This window comes from Oncorhynchus mykiss, chromosome 1, assembly GCF_057628025.1.
Source record: "Oncorhynchus mykiss isolate SJ-2025 chromosome 1, ASM5762802v1, whole genome shotgun sequence".
Lineage (NCBI taxonomy): Eukaryota > Metazoa > Chordata > Actinopteri > Salmoniformes > Salmonidae > Oncorhynchus > Oncorhynchus mykiss.
Genome location: NC_143022.1, coordinates 30,041,566 through 30,060,969, shown reverse-complemented (window position 1 = coordinate 30,060,969; position 19,404 = coordinate 30,041,566). Strand labels below are relative to the sequence as shown.

The following is a 19,404-nucleotide window of genomic DNA, read 5'->3' as shown; positions in this document are numbered from 1 at the left end:
AAAAAAAACACTGACATTACTAAGTGATAAAATAATTTATATGTTTAAAGGTAATGATTAAATAATTCTACCCTGAAACGTAACCATTAGAGAGTATAGTTTATGTTGCATGTATAAGGAATACTTAAAGTATTAAACACAAGTCGAATTAGGTTGGACTGGGAGAGAGAGAAATGTGTGTGTGCCTAAGAAAACACAGAAGAACAGTGGTGAGAACTATGGAGAAGGATAAAACTCACCTACTGTTTGTGTGTATGTACAGTATGTGCGTAGGATACCTACTGTTTGTGTGGAAGTATGTGCGTAGCTATAAAATGGATGTCTTTGTATAATGGACTTCAGAACGTTCTCGTGAATAAACTGTACTATCTTTTTGCATAAGCTGAGTCTTTGACTAATTGTTATTAAACCCATGGTCTTACAGATCTCGGGGATTGGTCAGAGCTATTGATTGTCAGTTATTATCATTGGGATTGAAAATTCTCGTGACACTAAGTGACCCCAAACTTTTGATGGGTAGTGTATCTACTAGAATAAAGACTCTTAGTGAGTCTGTCTTGTTGATTTCTAAATCAATAAATTTGTTCATATTCAACAGGATCCGCAGTATTCTCAAATGAACTAAACAAAGAAAGATCCAACTTTGCAATGCCCACCTCCAAGGTTCAGGCATCCCATGCGGCTCTGCCAAGCCTGCCTCTGAAAATACCCGAGGGATTCAAGAGCAAAGTGGTGGCACCCAGGAATCCCAAACTAGTTAGAAGAGAGGATATGCCTAAAAAAGTGAGTACATTCATATGGAGTGTATGTTTTCAATATACACATGACTTGCAGCTATTATTGAATATATCCTCCTACTTCATTATTAATTTATATATATAAAAATGTGTCCCTGACTTTGAAATGAGTGCAGTTCTATGTTTACCTATTGATGAACTAACTGATGGAGAGATGTTATTATGGGGGAAATTAAGCAGAATGTGTGTATATGTCTGTGGTCAAGGATGGACATTTTTATTTAATGATCACTCATGGATTCTGTTCATTGAATTCCCTTTCTCAATGTAGTTGACACCATCTGCTTTTGCACAAGAGATGTCTCAATCTACGGAGGAGCGTCTGGCAAATACACATGCGATGCACCCACCACGCATTCTAGAGCTGATAGACATGACTGAGACCACTCACCAGAAGGTAAAGTCTATGCAAATGCACTACAACAGGATTTCCCTGATTTCCCTCGGCCTGCAGGCCGAGTTTGGCCCGCGGGTGATTCTACAAGTTTTCTGAGCAAAAATAAATACATTTCCAAAGTATTCCCACACATACTAGAAATATACAGTATATGTGATTGTATACAAATGTAAGCAAGGTTTGAAATCATTATGTTTTAGTCTAATATTATATATGTTTAGGCTCAGGGGTCACGTTAATGCAGAATTTAGTTTTTCACATAGAACAAAATATATAAAACGCATAAGAAATATCTTGCTGGCCTCCCGAGTGGCGCAGTGGTCTAAGGCACTGAATCGCAGTGCTAGCTGTGCCACTAGAGATTCTGGGTTTGAGTCAAGACTCTGTCTCAGCCGGCCGCGACCGGGAGACCCATGGGGCGGTGCACAATTGGCTCATCGTCATCCGGGTTAGGGGAGGGTTTGGCCGGCAGGGATGTCCTTGTCCCATCGCGCACTAGTGACTCCTGTGGCGGGGCGGGCGCAGTGCCCACTGACACAGTCTCTAGGTGTACCGTGTTTCCTCTGACACATTGGTGTGGCTGGCTTCCGGGTTAAGTGGGCATTGTGTCAAGAAGCAGTGCAGTTCTTGGTTGGGTTGTGTTTCGGAGGACGCACGGCTCACGACCTTCGGCTCTCCTGAGTCTGTACGGGAGTTGCAGCGATGAGACAAGACTGTAACTACCAATTGGGGAGAAAAAGCGGTAAAATAAGGGGGGGGGAATGAATATCTTGAAGCGTTTTGTAAAGGCAGATCTAAAATGCTTCTTATTGTAATTTCTGCTCGTCATCAGACCAACGTTAATTTTTTTCCACTCTGATGAGAATTCATGAACAGGCATTCTATGAGCAGATGTGTGAGCAGACCTTTCTCCTGTACTTTTGGTGCAAGATTAATTTTTAGCAAAACATTAGGAAATGTAGCTGGCTACATTCATTCTAAGATAAACATTAGAAATATGATGGCCATGCAACGTTTTTGCAAAAAATACCTTGCTTTTTCATTGTAAGCTCATTTACTTGTGTGGCTGCTAGCTGACACTGACAGCGGGCTAGCCGTTGACAACATAGGGAACTGAAAGGATCATATGACTAAAGCAGAACAAATAATACATAACTCTACATTAAAGCTTAACCACAAAACAATGATTTGCTGACAGTGAAGGTGCATGAAGGGGAACTTTTGTCTACCTGAAACCATGCTCTCACACTGGAAATACCCACGTTAATAGTTTGGTTAACACTCAGAGCAGAGACCTCAATTAGTCAACTATGAAATATAAATATAATAAAATATGCCCACTCTTTTGAATGTCTCCATGTGCTCTGACTCATGTGAAATGCAAAAAGTGTGGTTAGACGTCAGGTTTTGGCCTGGTTGTGTAGGACTACATCGAGAAATATTGCAGTTTGCAGGCTACTTCTAGGTCTTTCTCGGCCCTTTTGCTGAAGTCAAATCAAATCAAATCAAATTTGATTTGACACATACACATGGTTAACAGATGTTAATGCGAGTGTAGCGAAATGCTTGTGCTTCTAGTTCCGACAATGCAGTAATAACCAACAAGTAATCTAACTAACAATTCCAAAACTACTGTCTTGTACACAGTGTAAGGGGATAAAGAATATGTACATAAGGATATATGAATGAGTGATGGTACAGAGCAGCATAGGCAAGATACAGTAGATGGTATCGAGTACAGTATGTACAAATGAGATGAGTATGTAAACAAAGTGGCATAGTTTAAAGTGGCTAGTGATACATGTATTACATAAGGATACAGTCGATGATATAGAGTACAGTATATACGTATGCATGTGAGATGAATAATGTAGGGTAAGTAACATTATATAAGGTAGCATTGTTTAAAGTGGCTAGTGATATATTTACATCATTTCCCATCAATTCCCATTATTAAAGTGGCTGGAGTTGAGTCAGTGTCAGTGTGTTGGCAGCAGCCACTCAATGTTAGTGGTGGCTGTTTAACAGTCTGATGGCCTTGAGATAGAAGCTGTTTTTCAGTCTCTCGGTCCCAGCTTTGATGCACCTGTACTGACCTCGCCTTCTGGATGATAGCGGGGTGAACAGGCAGTGGCTCGGGTGGTTGATGTCCTTGATGATCTTTATGGCCTTCCTGTGACATCGGGTGGTGTAGGTGTCCTGGAGGGCAGGTAGTTTGCCCCCGGTGATGCGTTGTGCAGACCTCACCACCCTCTGGAGAGCCTTACGGTTGAGGGCGGAGCAGTTGCCGTACCAGGCGGTGATACAGCCCGCCAGGATGCTCTCGATTGTGCATCTGTAGAAGTTTGTGAGTGCTTTTGGTGACAAGCCAAATTTCTTCAGCCTCCTGAGGTTGAAAAGGCGCTGCTGCGCCTTCTTCACAATGCTGTCTGTGTGAGTGGACCAATTCAGTTTGTCTGTGATGTGTATGCCGAGGAACTTAAAACTTGCTACCCTCTCCACTACTGTTCCATCGATGTGGATAGGGGGGTGCTCCCTCTGCTGTTTCCTGAAGTCCACAATCATCTCCTTAGTTTTGTTGACGTTGAGTGTGAGGTTATTTTCCTGACACCACACTCCGAGGGCCCTCACCTCCTCCCTGTAGGCCGTCTCGTCGTTGTTGGTAATCAAGCCTACCACTGTTGTGTCGTGAATATCTTGAAGCGTTTTGTAAAGGCAGATCTAAAATGCTTCTTATTGTAATTTCTGCTCGTCATCAGACCAACGTTAATTTTTTTCCACTCTGATGAGAATTCATGAACAGGCATTCTATGAGCAGATGTGTGAGCAGACCTTTCTCCTGTACTTTTGGTGCAAGATTAATTTTTAGCAAAACATTAGGAAATGTAGCTGGCTACATTCATTCTAAGATAAACATTAGAAATATGATGGCCATGCAACGTTTTTGCAAAAAATACCTTGCTTTTTCATTGTAAGCTCATTCACTTGTGTGGCTGCTAGCTGACACTGACAGCGGGCTAGCCGTTGACAACATAGGGAACTGAAAGGATCATATGACTAAAGCAGAACAAATAATACATAACTCTACATTAAAGCTTAACCACAAAACAATGATTTGCTGACAGTGAAGGTGCATGAAGGGGAACTTTTGTCTACCTGAAACCATGCTCTCACACTGGAAATACCCACGTTAATAGTTTGGTTAACACTCAGAGCAGAGACCTCAATTAGTCAACTATGAAATATAAATATAATAAAATATGCCCACTCTTTTGAATGTCTCCATGTGCTCTGACTCATGTGAAATGCAAAAAGTGTGGTTAGACGTCAGGTTTTGGCCTGGTTGTGTAGGACTACATCGAGAAATATTGCAGTTTGCAGGCTACTTCTAGGTCTTTCTCGGCCCTTTTGCTGAAGTCAAATCAAATCAAATCAAATTTGATTTGACACATACACATGGTTAACAGATGTTAATGCGAGTGTAGCGAAATGCTTGTGCTTCTAGTTCCGACAATGCAGTAATAACCAACAAGTAATCTAACTAACAATTCCAAAACTACTGTCTTGTACACAGTGTAAGGGGATAAAGAATATGTACATAAGGATATATGAATGAGTGATGGTACAGAGCAGCATAGGCAAGATACAGTAGATGGTATCGAGTACAGTATGTACAAATGAGATGAGTATGTAAACAAAGTGGCATAGTTTAAAGTGGCTAGTGATACATGTATTACATAAGGATACAGTCGATGATATAGAGTACAGTATATACGTATGCATGTGAGATGAATAATGTAGGGTAAGTAACATTATATAAGGTAGCATTGTTTAAAGTGGCTAGTGATATATTTACATCATTTCCCATCAAGTCCCATTATTAAAGTGGCTGGAGTTGAGTCAGTGTCAGTGTGTTGGCAGCAGCCACTCAATGTTAGTGGTGGCTGTTTAACAGTCTGATGGCCTTGAGATAGAAGCTGTTTTTCAGTCTCTCGGTCCCAGCTTTGATGCACCTGTACTGACCTCGCCTTCTGGATGATAGCGGGGTGAACAGGCAGTGGCTCGGGTGGTTGATGTCCTTGATGATCTTTATGGCCTTCCTGTGACATCGGGTGGTGTAGGTGTCCTGGAGGGCAGGTAGTTTGCCCCCGGTGATGCGTTGTGCAGACCTCACCACCCTCTGGAGAGCCTTACGGTTGAGGGCGGAGCAGTTGCCGTACCAGGCGGTGATACAGCCCGCCAGGATGCTCTCGATTGTGCATCTGTAGAAGTTTGTGAGTGCTTTTGGTGACAAGCCAAATTTCTTCAGCCCCCTGAGGTTGAAAAGGCGCTGCTGCGCCTTCTTCACAATGCTGTCTGTGTGAGTGGACCAATTCAGTTTGTCTGTGATGTGTATGCCGAGGAACTTAAAACTTGCTACCCTCTCCACTACTGTTCCATCGATGTGGATAGGGGGGTGCTCCCTCTGCTGTTTCCTGAAGTCCACAATCATCTCCTTAGTTTTGTTGACGTTGAGTGTGAGGTTATTTTCCTGACACCACACTCCGAGGGCCCTCACCTCCTCCCTGTAGGCCGTCTCGTCGTTGTTGGTAATCAAGCCTACCACTGTTGTGTCGTGAATATCTTGAAGCGTTTTGTAAAGGCAGATCTAAAATGCTTCTTATTGTAATTTCTGCTCGTCATCAGACCAACGTTAATTTTTTTCCACTCTGATGAGAATTCATGAACAGGCATTCTATGAGCAGATGTGTGAGCAGACCTTTCTCCTGTACTTTTGGTGCAAGATTAATTTTTAGCAAAACATTAGGAAATGTAGCTGGCTACATTCATTCTAAGATAAACATTAGAAATATGATGGCCATGCAACGTTTTTGCAAAAAATACCTTGCTTTTTCATTGTAAGCTCATTTACTTGTGTGGCTGCTAGCTGACACTGACAGCGGGCTAGCCGTTGACAACATAGGGAACTGAAAGGATCATATGACTAAAGCAGAACAAATAATACATAACTCTACATTAAAGCTTAACCACAAAACAATGATTTGCTGACAGTGAAGGTGCATGAAGGGGAACTTTTGTCTACCTGAAACCATGCTCTCACACTGGAAATACCCACGTTAATAGTTTGGTTAACACTCAGAGCAGAGACCTCAATTAGTCAACTATGAAATATAAATATAATAAAATATGCCCACTCTTTTGAATGTCTCCATGTGCTCTGACTCATGTGAAATGCAAAAAGTGTGGTTAGACGTCAGGTTTTGGCCTGGTTGTGTAGGACTACATCGAGAAATATTGCAGTTTGCAGGCTACTTCTAGGTCTTTCTCGGCCCTTTTGCTGAAGTCAAATCAAATCAAATCAAATTTGATTTGACACATACACATGGTTAACAGATGTTAATGCGAGTGTAGCGAAATGCTTGTGCTTCTAGTTCCGACAATGCAGTAATAACCAACAAGTAATCTAACTAACAATTCCAAAACTACTGTCTTGTACACAGTGTAAGGGGATAAAGAATATGTACATAAGGATATATGAATGAGTGATGGTACAGAGCAGCATAGGCAAGATACAGTAGATGGTATCGAGTACAGTATGTACAAATGAGATGAGTATGTAAACAAAGTGGCATAGTTTAAAGTGGCTAGTGATACATGTATTACATAAGGATACAGTCGATGATATAGAGTACAGTATATACGTATGCATGTGAGATGAATAATGTAGGGTAAGTAACATTATATAAGGTAGCATTGTTTAAAGTGGCTAGTGATATATTTACATCATTTCCCATCAATTCCCATTATTAAAGTGGCTGGAGTTGAGTCAGTGTCAGTGTGTTGGCAGCAGCCACTCAATGTTAGTGGTGGCTGTTTAACAGTCTGATGGCCTTGAGATAGAAGCTGTTTTTCAGTCTCTCGGTCCCAGCTTTGATGCACCTGTACTGACCTCGCCTTCTGGATGATAGCGGGGTGAACAGGCAGTGGCTCGGGTGGTTGATGTCCTTGATGATCTTTATGGCCTTCCTGTGACATCGGGTGGTGTAGGTGTCCTGGAGGGCAGGTAGTTTGCCCCCGGTGATGCGTTGTGCAGACCTCACCACCCTCTGGAGAGCCTTACGGTTGAGGGCGGAGCAGTTGCCGTACCAGGCGGTGATACAGCCCGCCAGGATGCTCTCGATTGTGCATCTGTAGAAGTTTGTGAGTGCTTTTGGTGACAAGCCAAATTTCTTCAGCCTCCTGAGGTTGAAAAGGCGCTGCTGCGCCTTCTTCACAATGCTGTCTGTGTGAGTGGACCAATTCAGTTTGTCTGTGATGTGTATGCCGAGGAACTTAAAACTTGCTACCCTCTCCACTACTGTTCCATCGATGTGGATAGGGGGGTGCTCCCTCTGCTGTTTCCTGAAGTCCACAATCATCTCCTTAGTTTTGTTGACGTTGAGTGTGAGGTTATTTTCCTGACACCACACTCCGAGGGCCCTCACCTCCTCCCTGTAGGCCGTCTCGTCGTTGTTGGTAATCAAGCCTACCACTGTTGTGTCGTGAATATCTTGAAGCGTTTTGTAAAGGCAGATCTAAAATGCTTCTCATTGTAATTTCTGCTCGTCATCAGACCAACGTTAATTTTTTTCCACTCTGATGAGAATTCATGAACAGGCATTCTATGAGCAGATGTGTAGCTACCTTTCTCCTGTACTTTTGGTGCAAGATTAATTTTTAGCAAAACATTAGGAAATGTAGCTGGCTACATTCATTCTAAGATAAACATTAGAAATATGATGGCCATGCAACGTTTTTGCAAAAAATACCTTGCTTTTTCATTGTAAGCTCATTTACTTGTGTGGCTGCTAGCCGAATAGCATTGCACTTCTGTTATCATCTGATGAAAATGAAGATATTGTCTGTCGAATGTGTTGTACTAATATATTTTTTTGTGAAGGAAAACCATAGTTGCATGCCACGATCACTCGATTGAAGGAAAAAATCTTATAAAGCATCTGCTCTCTGCACCTCTCTCTCTCTCTTTGCCCCTTTCTACCTCCAGCGTTTTTTTGCCTCTGTAATACTAATGTTAGCTAATATAATTATTTTCCAACCAGCTTGTCCTTATATCAGAGCCCATCTTCTGAAATTGTATACAAATTTAAGTCAAATAGGATGAAGGGGGTTCAAATCAAGGCATTCTATTTTTCACTTACAAGCTGGCCGATTGTTGGTAGTAAATTTCCACAGTTGCAGAATACAGAATGCATCATCATTATGAGATGAAGGTCATTTTGACAGCATTGATATTAAGTTTATGAACCAGGCCTGTAAGAAGCCTTCCCTTAGTCAGCATTGTCTGATGTGACCTCCTACTGTAGTAGTAGAGGCCATCTAATGTGACTTAAACAATTGCAATTGTCTACAATTATTATGTAATATTATTTTGTAATATGTGTGTTACTAAAGGCACAATGTGGCTTGCTCAAAAGAGTATGTTATTGTTCCTACCCTAAGAATCCTGTCTTTTTTTACTTTTCCTCTGTGCTGTTCTCAGTTCTCTACCATAGATGTGGACCAGGCCATGTTCCAGCCATACCCCTCAGAGATTGTGTTCCAGAATTATACGCCCTCAGAGACCTATGAGATTTCACTGATTCTCCGTAACAATGACAAGGTAGGGCAGGGCGGGTTTGGGTACCAGGGAAGCGTGGAAGGTTGATGTGGACATTAGATTGCCAATACCTGGCTGAGCGAGCAGCTATGTGGAGAGTGGGTAGTTCTGGAGATTTTCTTGATCCATCTGAATTCCCAGTGATAATTGTATGGCGTACGTTATTAGGACACAATGGCCACTGGTCATTAGTTACAACCCCATATGTGCCACACCAATATGTGATTGGATTCTCCATTAAAAAGTGCTCCACTGCAAACACTCAATAAACTGTAATTAATCAGATGTAAGGGCTGAATCATGCATGGATCTATCATTTAAATGGTCTCGATTACAGTTAGAAAATATGTCTCTCCTAAAACCCTGTCATGGTGTCAGAGATAAGTCAAGGAAATATATTGTTAGGCGTAGCCTATACATTTAATGCATAACCTACCTAGGATTTAGAAGAAATATCCAAATGTAACTGTCAGTCCATTATAAAAAGGTGTAAGTGCATGAAATCTGGACAAGTTCTTTTTTCAACACATGAAAAGGCATAACAATCTTTTTTACAACTCTACAATGATTGATATGCTTTTAACTTGCCTTGTCTCTTCTTTCACATGTTGATAATGCATTGTGGAAGTCACAGAGGTACAGTAATTTTACTATGTAATGCAATAGTAATTCCCAACATAATAAAATCTCTGGCCCAGCTATGTGCATTGTGCATTATTACCCTTTTTCTTATAGGCTACAGTGCATTATTACAATTTTTCTTATAGGCTACAGTGCATTATTACCATTTTTCTTATAGGCTACAGTGCATTATTACCCCTTTTCTTATAGGCTACAGTGCATTATTACCCCTTTTCTTATAGGCTACAGTGCATTATTACCCTTTTTCTTATAGGCTACAGTGCATTATTACCCCTTTTCTTATAGGCTACAGTGCATTATTACCCCTTTTCTTATAGGCTACAGTGCATTATTACCCCTTTTCTTATAGGCTACAGTGCATTATTACCCCTTTTCTTATAGGCTACAGTGCATTATTACCCCTTTTCTTATAGGCTACAGTGCATTCGCAATATCCCTCACACAATAACATACCTCTCTTTCCCCTACACTCATCCTTTCAAATACCAACTATTTCTACCGGTTTCATCCTTTCAGAACAGTGAAACTCATTAGTAACTACATTATGTGTTTTTTAATTAGGCCTTTTTTTTAGTTTGAACAAAAAGCATTGTGATGAAAGGATTATATAGTGTCAACTGATTTGGTAGTCTACAACCTACATATTTTCTCCCAACCATTTACCTTTCAGGGAGATGGGGTAGACATACTTTAATAAATATGTATATTAATTCCATGGAAAAACAACCTCTTTATTCAATTTATTCATGACCACATTGAAGCTGTAATGCATACAGTAGTTGGATTTAAAATGCAAGGAAAAAATATATGAAAGATTTAGCTTCGTAGTCAAATGTCTCACTTTCTCACTGCAGTCCCATGTTGATGGCAAATAGATAGGCCTAGAAAAAGTTATTGGCAGTAGAGTCAAAGCCACAATTCCTCTTATTTATTGGCCATTTAAATCCTGAATTTCTAAATATACTATGTTGCATGCCTGTCCAAACCCCAAACTCTTTTTTAGGATGTATTGCATTTGGCAGATTTTTATATCAAACAGAAGTGAAGTGAACTTTTACATTGATGCATTTGGTGACGCACTGTTTTGTTCCAGTGTTCATTTCGTCAACAATAACTATGATGAAAAATATTTGTCAACAACCTATTTTTCCTCACGAAAACTAATGACGATAGCGTGACGAGATGCCATGAAAAACACACTAACTTTAGTAACAAATTCGTTTTCATTTTAGTTGACGAAAATGTGACGAGACTAGAATTCCACATGAGACTAATGGACATTCAATTAGACATTAATATTTTTTGTCCAATCATAAGCATTCATATCTTTGCAGAATATTTAATGCAATCCTCTCATTGGCAGAATTAACGGCTTTTCAGTCACACAGCTTCCGGGCAGTCACTTCAGTCACTCAGAAATATTTTGAACTGATGCACAGCCAGCGAACCAGGACACTTTAATTGTAACTAACCTCAACTAAAAACTATAATGTTTACTCTCTTACTTTCATGTTGGCTATTTTCGCTTTGATCACATCACATGCTCCATTTTCCCATGTGTGCTGTTATTCATCTGTGTTGCTGCTCTTGCAGTCGGCAAATACGAGTCATTGTTATTTAGCCCCATCCCGAGGTTATGATTGGGAGAAAAGAGCTGTACGCTTAAATTGTTTAACCTGTTGCCAAGGCTTTGTAGCCTATGGTAAGTCATGGCCGGCATTGGTTACTATTTTCCACAATAGCAATGTGCCAGCTATATGAGGGGATAGTAGGCTATCTTAATGTGCACATGATGGAAGTTACAAGTCAATAATTTAATGGAAAAAAAATAGCTGCCAAAGTGAACACAGTTCTGTACCTTAGTATGGTCTGCCAAACTGCCACCAGCTGTTGAAATATATATATTTTTAAAACAAAGGATATGAATATAATTTCTTATGTTCTTCTTGCAGTTATTTCTCTTAAATATGTTTGTTGTCTTTGAGCTTCTTTTGGGGCTTAGGAGAGTAGGGAGTAGGGATGTTGCAAAGAAAGTGGAGAGTTAGTCATTATGTCCCTCTTTCTCTCTTTTTCTTTCTCTCTCTTTGTTTCACGTGCGTGCGTGCATGTGCATATGTGTGTGTGTGTGTGTGTGTGTCTTTCTGGTCTTTAGATCCCACGGCTGGTGAAGGTGATGGAGGGAGACTCTCTGTATTTTAAAGTGGTCAGTCCAGTGGATGTATGTAGCAAAGTGGCCCCAGGGATGGCGTCCACATTCAGTGTCCTCTTTACACCTCAGGAGAACAAGGTACTGTCAACACAAATCAAATAAAAATGATATGGCAACACACTTAACAAACAGTTGGAACACTGTAAAGTGCAATAAACTATTACGTTTTCTTTTAATGCTATGGATCAAAGCAAACAAGTGTTTCCAACTTTATTCCAACTTTATTCAATCTGTTCATTAAATTTCCTCTTTCTGATTTCAAAAGAAAACAGCTTTCCTATGTTCTGAAAATTACTGAAAGGAATGTTGGCCTAGTTATGAAACCAGTCTCATTCATTACCCTTGGTCTGAAGGAAAGATTTCAATGCTTCAGGTTTTCCTCTTCAGTAATGACAACACGGTGAAACATCAATGTCAAAGCTCATATTTCTCATTAATGCGCCTCTGCACTGTAATTCTATCAGAGAGTGTGCTTTGATGAGCATGGGCATGACAGGGAATGTTTCCACCACCGCCTACTCTCACTCCATTAGCTGCCATTCTCCAGGCTCTAATATGGCCTGGTAATCTGCTTTGCTCTGCTTGCACATTAATACATAGTGCAGTTGTTAGAGAGATTCAGGGCCCTTGGCAACATAATCAGGCATGGAGCCAACTAATCTGTATGGAGACAATAGGGAGAGATGACTGTTTGGATGATAGACCCCTGAAAAAACAACATACTTGACAAGATGTGAACATTTGGAGCAGTAGTGAACCTTTGGTTATGCATGTGTTATAGTTCCAAGACATTGTTGAGACAGAATCCAATAAGAAACTGAACAAAGTTGAATCTGAAGTCTACCTCTGTGCTGTCCTGTCCTTGTGAACTTCATAAAGTAACCTCTCCTCCCCCGTCTCCCAGGACTACATCCACAGGCTCATCTGTGTGACAGAGAGGGAGAGGTTTGAGGTTCCTATCCGGGCGATTGGGGCGCGGGCCATCCTAGACTTCCCTGACCACCTGCACTTCTCTCTGTGCCCTGTGAAATGCTCCTCACAGAAGACCATGCTGGTGCGCAACATTGGCAACTGTGAGGCCAAGTTTCAGCTAAGCACACACAGGTGAGAGATGATCTATGATAGTAGTCTGTTCTAGGCTTTAGTCTGTTCTAGCCCAAGTACTCTATGCTAAACCAACCATTTCTACCTGTCCATGCCTTTGTTCTGTCAAGACCTTTTTCAGTGGAGCCCCCTCTTGGAACTATTGGAGTTGGAGAGAGCATGCAGGTGACAGTTGACTTTCTACCCAAGACTGCAGGAGACCACAGCCAGGATCTGTTTCTTCACTACCATACAGGTACAAGACCATAACTATAAAGCAGCAGCTACACCATACAGGCCTGGCTAGACAAGATTCAGTATCCTTGGAGCTTTATGGTCACCATTATACAGATGGTACACATGCATCTATACTCTACAATCATCTACATCCAAAATTCCCCCCACAAAGGACAAACCATATACAATATACCCCCAGTGTATAAAACATTAGGAACACCTTCCTAATATTGAGATGCACCCTCCCCTTTTGCCCTCAGAACAGCCTCAATTAGTTGGGAAATGGACTCTACAAGGTGTCAAAAGCGTTCCACAGGGATGATGGCCCATGTTGACTCCAATGCTTCCCACAGTTGTGTCAAGATGGCTGGATGTCCTTTGGGTGGTGGACGTTTCTTGATAAAGACGGGATACTGTTGAGCATGAAAAACCCATCTGCGTTGCGGTTCTTGACAAACCGGTGTGCCTGGCACCTACTACCATATCCTGTTCAAAGACACAAATCTTTTGTCTTGCCCATTCAACTTCTGAATGGAACACATACACAATCCATGTCTCAGTTGTCTCAAGGCTTCAAAATGATTCTTTAACCTGTTTCCTCCCCTTCATCTACACTGATTGAAGTGGATTTAACAAGTGACATCAATAAGGGATCGTAGCTTTCACCTGGATTCACCTGGTCATTCTATGTCATGGAAAGAGCAGGAGTTCTTAATGTTTTGTACACTCAGTGTACATGTCTCCCCAGAGTCTCCACCGATAGACCCACTCACTTTGCATTACGCTAGCACACAAGTACTTGCTCTACACCAGTAAGGTACTTCAAAGAAACAGATGCATGCACACATTCACATTACACACATTTTTTGCATAAGATAATCAACTACATCAAATGGAGTGGAACTAAAAGGATGAATCTGTTTACCATACATTCACTGTGAACACAATAATAAAATATCCCCTCCCTAATGACCCTGCAGCAGGAATGGTAAAACAGTGTTAATCATTTCAGGGGCATTTATTCACAGTCTTTAATCTCTGCTCTTTCACACAGGTTGCACCTAGCGTATAGGGAAAACACCCGAATTAGCATATATCCTATTAACAGATGTATGAGTGTGGATAGCTGGGTTTGCTGGTGTTATCTGTTGCCTATAGCAGTGTGGTCAGCCCAGTTAGAATGGACAGTCCCTGGAGACACGTCTGTCTTGTTTTGTTTGTGTGATTATACCAGCTAATGGTTTGAGATATTGATAGAACTCCATTGGAAACCCCAATATGTTTTATTTTTGGAATGTAAGCGGATGTGCAATTATTTTTGGCGCAATTCAAGATCTTAAACTGTCCCACGTTTGTAATTGTGATGATGGGTAGTGCTGGCAAAGGGACCTTATAGGATTCCAAGGTGATTGCAGTGTTAAAGATTGATAAAAGTGTTTTTATGCTGTGGTGAAATCCAGATTTGATTGAGGATTTAGAGTAGACCTCTTTATCACTTAATTATTTTGACAAGCCTATGGTAGAATTGCAAGTTAATAAAAGGTGAATTTGCAATGTGATGGAGAACTATATCTGTGTGAGATACAGTAAACCAATTAAGAGCCAGAGGAGTATTTGAGTGTGTGTGTGTGCATGTTTATCTGTGTGCTTGTGTGTGTGTGTGCGTGTGCATCCGTGCGTGCATGCGTGTCTGTGTGCGTGTAAACGCATGTGTGTGTGTTTGGCTCAGGTGGTGCTTGGTGGTCTGCTGTCTCACTACATACACACACAGGTCAAGTGAAGGGCAGTAGCATTAACATTTTCTAATGTGCTCTACTCTAAAAAGACCACTCACTGTAAGCCCATCAGGGTTGTATCATTTTTAATTCAGCACCTTTCCCTGTCTCCTTCTCATGTATGCATCAGATGAAGCTGCTCTGGAAGTTACCCTCTGGAACCAGTGAACGCAGCAAATCATGAGTATCTTGTCAAGTAGTACTGTACATTTTTGACCCATGAACATGTCATTTCAAACATGGTCAAATTTTTGCAGGGGTGGTTAAGCAGTGATTCTACTGTACATACAGTGTCCATCTATTCTAATCAATCCATCTGTTGATGTATTAATTTGCCCTTTAGTAGCCTTCATCTAGGACACATTTACATATTGTATATTTTATTGGATAGTAGCCGAAGCTTGACAAATTAGGCTCCTTTGCTCAAGGGTGTGACTGCTAATACTGAGATTCAATATGACAACTAAATAGCTATATATGAATCCAGCTCCCCAGTCACTGCTATGTCATTTCCTAAAATTAACACAATAATGCAAACAGATGTCAGGTTTCTTTCATTGCTCCTGCCTGGATACTCGGCTTCTACTTGACAGGAGACAAGAAGTGCTACGTACTCTCTGTCGTTCTTGAAGTGCTAGATCAGGGGTCCCCAATTACATTCAGCCTTGGGCCGGTTTTTCCTTGAGTGGATGGTCGGGAGGGCAGAATATAGTTATAAATATTTTATACACTGCAAATTGAACGCAAACAGATATAGTATCTGACAAAAACAGAATAATTTCAAACCTTGATTACATTGGGATACGATCACATACTGTATGCCTCTCTATTTATGCATGGGAATACTTGGGAACAGATTTCCTAAATTAAAGAAAATACAATTTTATTTAAAAAAAAATACTTTTGGGGCCAAATAAAATCACGCTTGGGCCAATTTTGCTGCCTATTGGGGAACAATGTTCACACAGGAAAAAACGCTCAAAGTCAATTCTGGTGAGAAATGCCATCAGTGTGTTTAAGATAGGCTTCCTTTGCTACTGAAATTAATGAATTAGTAATAGTCCTTTAGCTGCTGTCGTATTTAGGAGCAAAGAGACAGTTCCTTGGTGAGTTTACCCTAGACTCTGCCTCTGCCTTGACTATCTGCAGTCTTTTAGGAAATCGCAGGTGCACACACACACACACATCTGTTTTAGTATCCTTAACGCCAAATCCCTAACTCCTTACCCTAAACCTAACCACTAACCATAATTCTAACCCTAATCCTAATTGTATCCCTAACCATAAACCTAACCCCTTAGCTCTGCTCACCCTCTCCTCACCAGCAGCACTCCAGCAGAATCTTCAGAATTTTTTCAAGAGCTGTTCACTGAGGGCTCAAGTCTCCTGTCAAATGCAGCATGGGCAATCAAAGGGAGAACTTCCAACAGCAGTATCGGCTGAGGTTAAAATGTCCTCTGCGTAGCCTGGAAACTGATGGCCGTGCAGAATTAATCTCTTGAGGAAATTAGATGATGAAAGCATGATATTGGCTCGACCAGTGGGGGAGAGAGGCACATTTTTCTTGCCAATCAACCGCTGTCACAGCATCAGGATCTCAGCGATAATTATGGTCCCTCCATTTTCCCCTATTTTCTATTCTTTCTTTTTTGTAGGACACATCTTACAGCTTTATTGCACATGACAGGCTTGTCGTCATCAATATGTGCTGGTTTTAAGTGTATCTTTGCTTTCTTTGATGCTGCTAATCATCTACGGTTCCTCCTGAGACAACATTAGGTTCTTTAACTGGGCAGCAACTACCTTAGTGAGCATGCTCACCCACCTTGCGTTGTCCCTTGGTCCCAAAAGAGTGCCGTTCACCGAGATATCACAGTCACACCACTGTAATAGGTCTACTTGGTGTTCCACAAGAGAAATCGGTGGATAAAAGGAAAAGTGGATAGATTTATGAGGTTGTGACATTGATATTCATGTCTTAAAGAAAAAGCTTATTTCCCTGGATTTTGTACTTCATCTTACTTTGATGAAGACTTATTTACTTTGACTTTATCTGCAACACCTATTTAAGAGGCATACTGTCAAGCCAATCCTTTATAGTAAGGTCTTTGAAGTGATTTTGTTATAATGTGATTATTGTACAGTACTGTATAGCCTAATCCACATCCCTAATAAAGGATGTATGGTTACAGGAGGCCTATATAATGGTTTATGTGCATCTATCTTTCTTTGACTAATCTTTTGAAGAGGTAGAGTACTGTCTACATACTTATTTGATAGAGACCGACTGTTTTCCAGCATTGGACTTACTGTAGTACCAGGCTAGCCTGGTTACCAGTCTTTTTAGCTAACACTCCTTGCCACTCCTGTCATTTGCCAAAGAGACTGCAGGGTGGTGACCAAGAACACAATGGCCACTCTGACAGAGCTCCAGAGTTCCTCTGTGGAGATGGGAGAACCTTCCAGAAGGACAACCATCTCAGCAGCACTCCACCAATCAGGCCTTTATGGTGGAGTGGCCAGACAGAAGCCACTCCTCAGTAAAAGGCACACGACAGCCCGCTTGGAGTTTTCCAAAAGGCACCTGTAGACTCTCGGACCATGAGAAAACATTTTTCTCTGGTCTGATTTCAACCAAGATTGAACTCTTTAGCCTGATTGCCAAGCGTCACATCTGGAGGAAACCTGGCACCATCCCTACGGTGAAGCATAGTTGTAGCAGCATCATGCTGTGGGGATATTTTTCAGTGGCAGGGACTGGGAGACTAGTAAGGATCGAAGGGAAAGATGAACGGAGCAAAGTAAAGAGAGATCCTTGATGAAAACCTGCTCCAGAGCGCTCAGGACCTCATACTGGGGCGAAGGTTCACCTTCCAACAGGACAACGACCCTAAGCACACAGCCAAGACAATGCAGTAGTAGTCTCTGAATTTCCTTGAGTGGCCCAGCGCAAAGCCCGGACTTGAACCCGATCGAACATTTCTTGAGAGACCGAAAATAACTGTGCAGCGGTGCTCCCCATCCAACCTGACAGAGCTTGAGATGTCCTGCATAGAAGAATGGGAGAAACTGCACAAATACAGGTGCTCCAAGCTTGTAGCGTCTATATATACGTATACACTACCGGTCAACACTTTTAGAACATGTAACGGCATTCCTCCTTCTCTTCTGAGGAGGAGAAGCGAGAAGGATCGGAGGACCAATGCGCAGCGTGGTAAGTGTCCATAAAGTTTTATTTTAGGAAATAAACTGAACACTATGAAAATACAAAACAATAAACGTGAACATGAACGAAACCGAAACAGTACCGTGTGGCAACAAATACACACACGGAAAACAAACAACCACAAACCAAAAGTGAAACCCAGGCTACCTATGATTCTCAATCAGAGACAACTAACGACACTTGCCTCTGATTGAGAACCATACTAGGCTGAACTCAAAACCCCAACATAGAACAACACACATAGACTGCCCACCCCAACTCACACCCTGACCATACTAAATAAAGACAAAACAAAGGAAATAAAGATCAGAATGTGACAGAACATTACTCATTCAAGGGTTTTTCTTTATTTTTACTATTTTCTACATTGTGTATATAGTGTAGTGTATATACAGTGCATTTGCATAAACATTGTGATTGGATGATAGGTTATCGAATCAGGATCACATACTCTGATATCCTAGAACTCATTAATGATAGAATGTTATTTGAAGATTGCCGGAAGGCCAGTCTATTTCGCAATTACAAGGAGTGGCAAGGAGTATAATTTTAGCTAAAGAGACTGGTACCCAGGCTACCCAGTATCAAGCTACTTGAAAGAAAAGAAAGAAAAAAATATGAAGAAGAAGGCCTGAAAGAAAAGAAAGGAAAAAAATATTTAAAATGTTGTTTGAATGTATGTGCTGGGCTTCATGGATTGTTTATTTGTATGTTTTGGGCTTTAGTTGAGATTATTCTTTACGGAGTCAGGCGTATTTGTCCTTGCCTCAATTGTTCCTTGACTAGCATTAATTCTTGCTGTCTATAATTCAAACCTTTTAACTTCTAATAGTAACTGTATCTACTGGCAAATAGAGAGAGAGTGGGGTGATTGCCCTCTAAGGACCAACATCTTTTTTTGCAGCAGCATTTCTGCCTGCCAGCAGTAATCATCTCTGATTGACTTGAGAGATTTAAGAAGCTATCATCGTTAATTAACATAGTAGATGCAACGCATTAAATATTTACATTTGCACTTCGTAATGAATTTTGTAACTTTGTCCCGGAAGCATTTAACTGCAGGGCACGTCCACATCATATGAAGGAATGTGCCCTTCTGATTTAGGGGACAGAGTGAACAGTTGGGAGTTTGGGCCAATTTCATCCTACACTTTTCCTTGGTTTTACAGTCTGTGAACAAAACAAAGCTGATGGTTCGGATTACAGGATGCCAAAGTTATATTTTTCCATATTTTGTTCCACTTAAAGGGATGTTCAGATTCATTTAGCTCTGTGGCCCATACTTTTTTAATGGCTAGCTCAGAATATGAGCTTTCCAAAAGTTGTTTATATATTATAGAGATCAGTCCTTTTGGGAGCCCAGATCATTTATTTATAAATC

At 41.0% G+C, this 19,404-nt stretch overlaps 1 protein-coding gene across 1 annotated transcript in view; it reads left to right on the top strand.

Annotated features, from left to right (window-relative positions):
* hydin (HYDIN axonemal central pair apparatus protein) overlaps nt 1–19,404 on the top strand; it is a 73,652-nt gene that overhangs the window by 2,056 nt on the left and 52,192 nt on the right. The window contains exons 2-7 of the mRNA XM_021597913.3: nt 599–783; nt 1,069–1,194; nt 8,735–8,854; nt 11,646–11,780; nt 12,607–12,806; nt 12,917–13,041. Of these exons, the coding sequence (XP_021453588.2) occupies nt 649–783; nt 1,069–1,194; nt 8,735–8,854; nt 11,646–11,780; nt 12,607–12,806; nt 12,917–13,041 (841 nt within the window). The 5' untranslated portion in view covers nt 599–648. The remainder of the gene's footprint in view (nt 1–598; nt 784–1,068; nt 1,195–8,734; nt 8,855–11,645; nt 11,781–12,606; nt 12,807–12,916; nt 13,042–19,404) is intronic.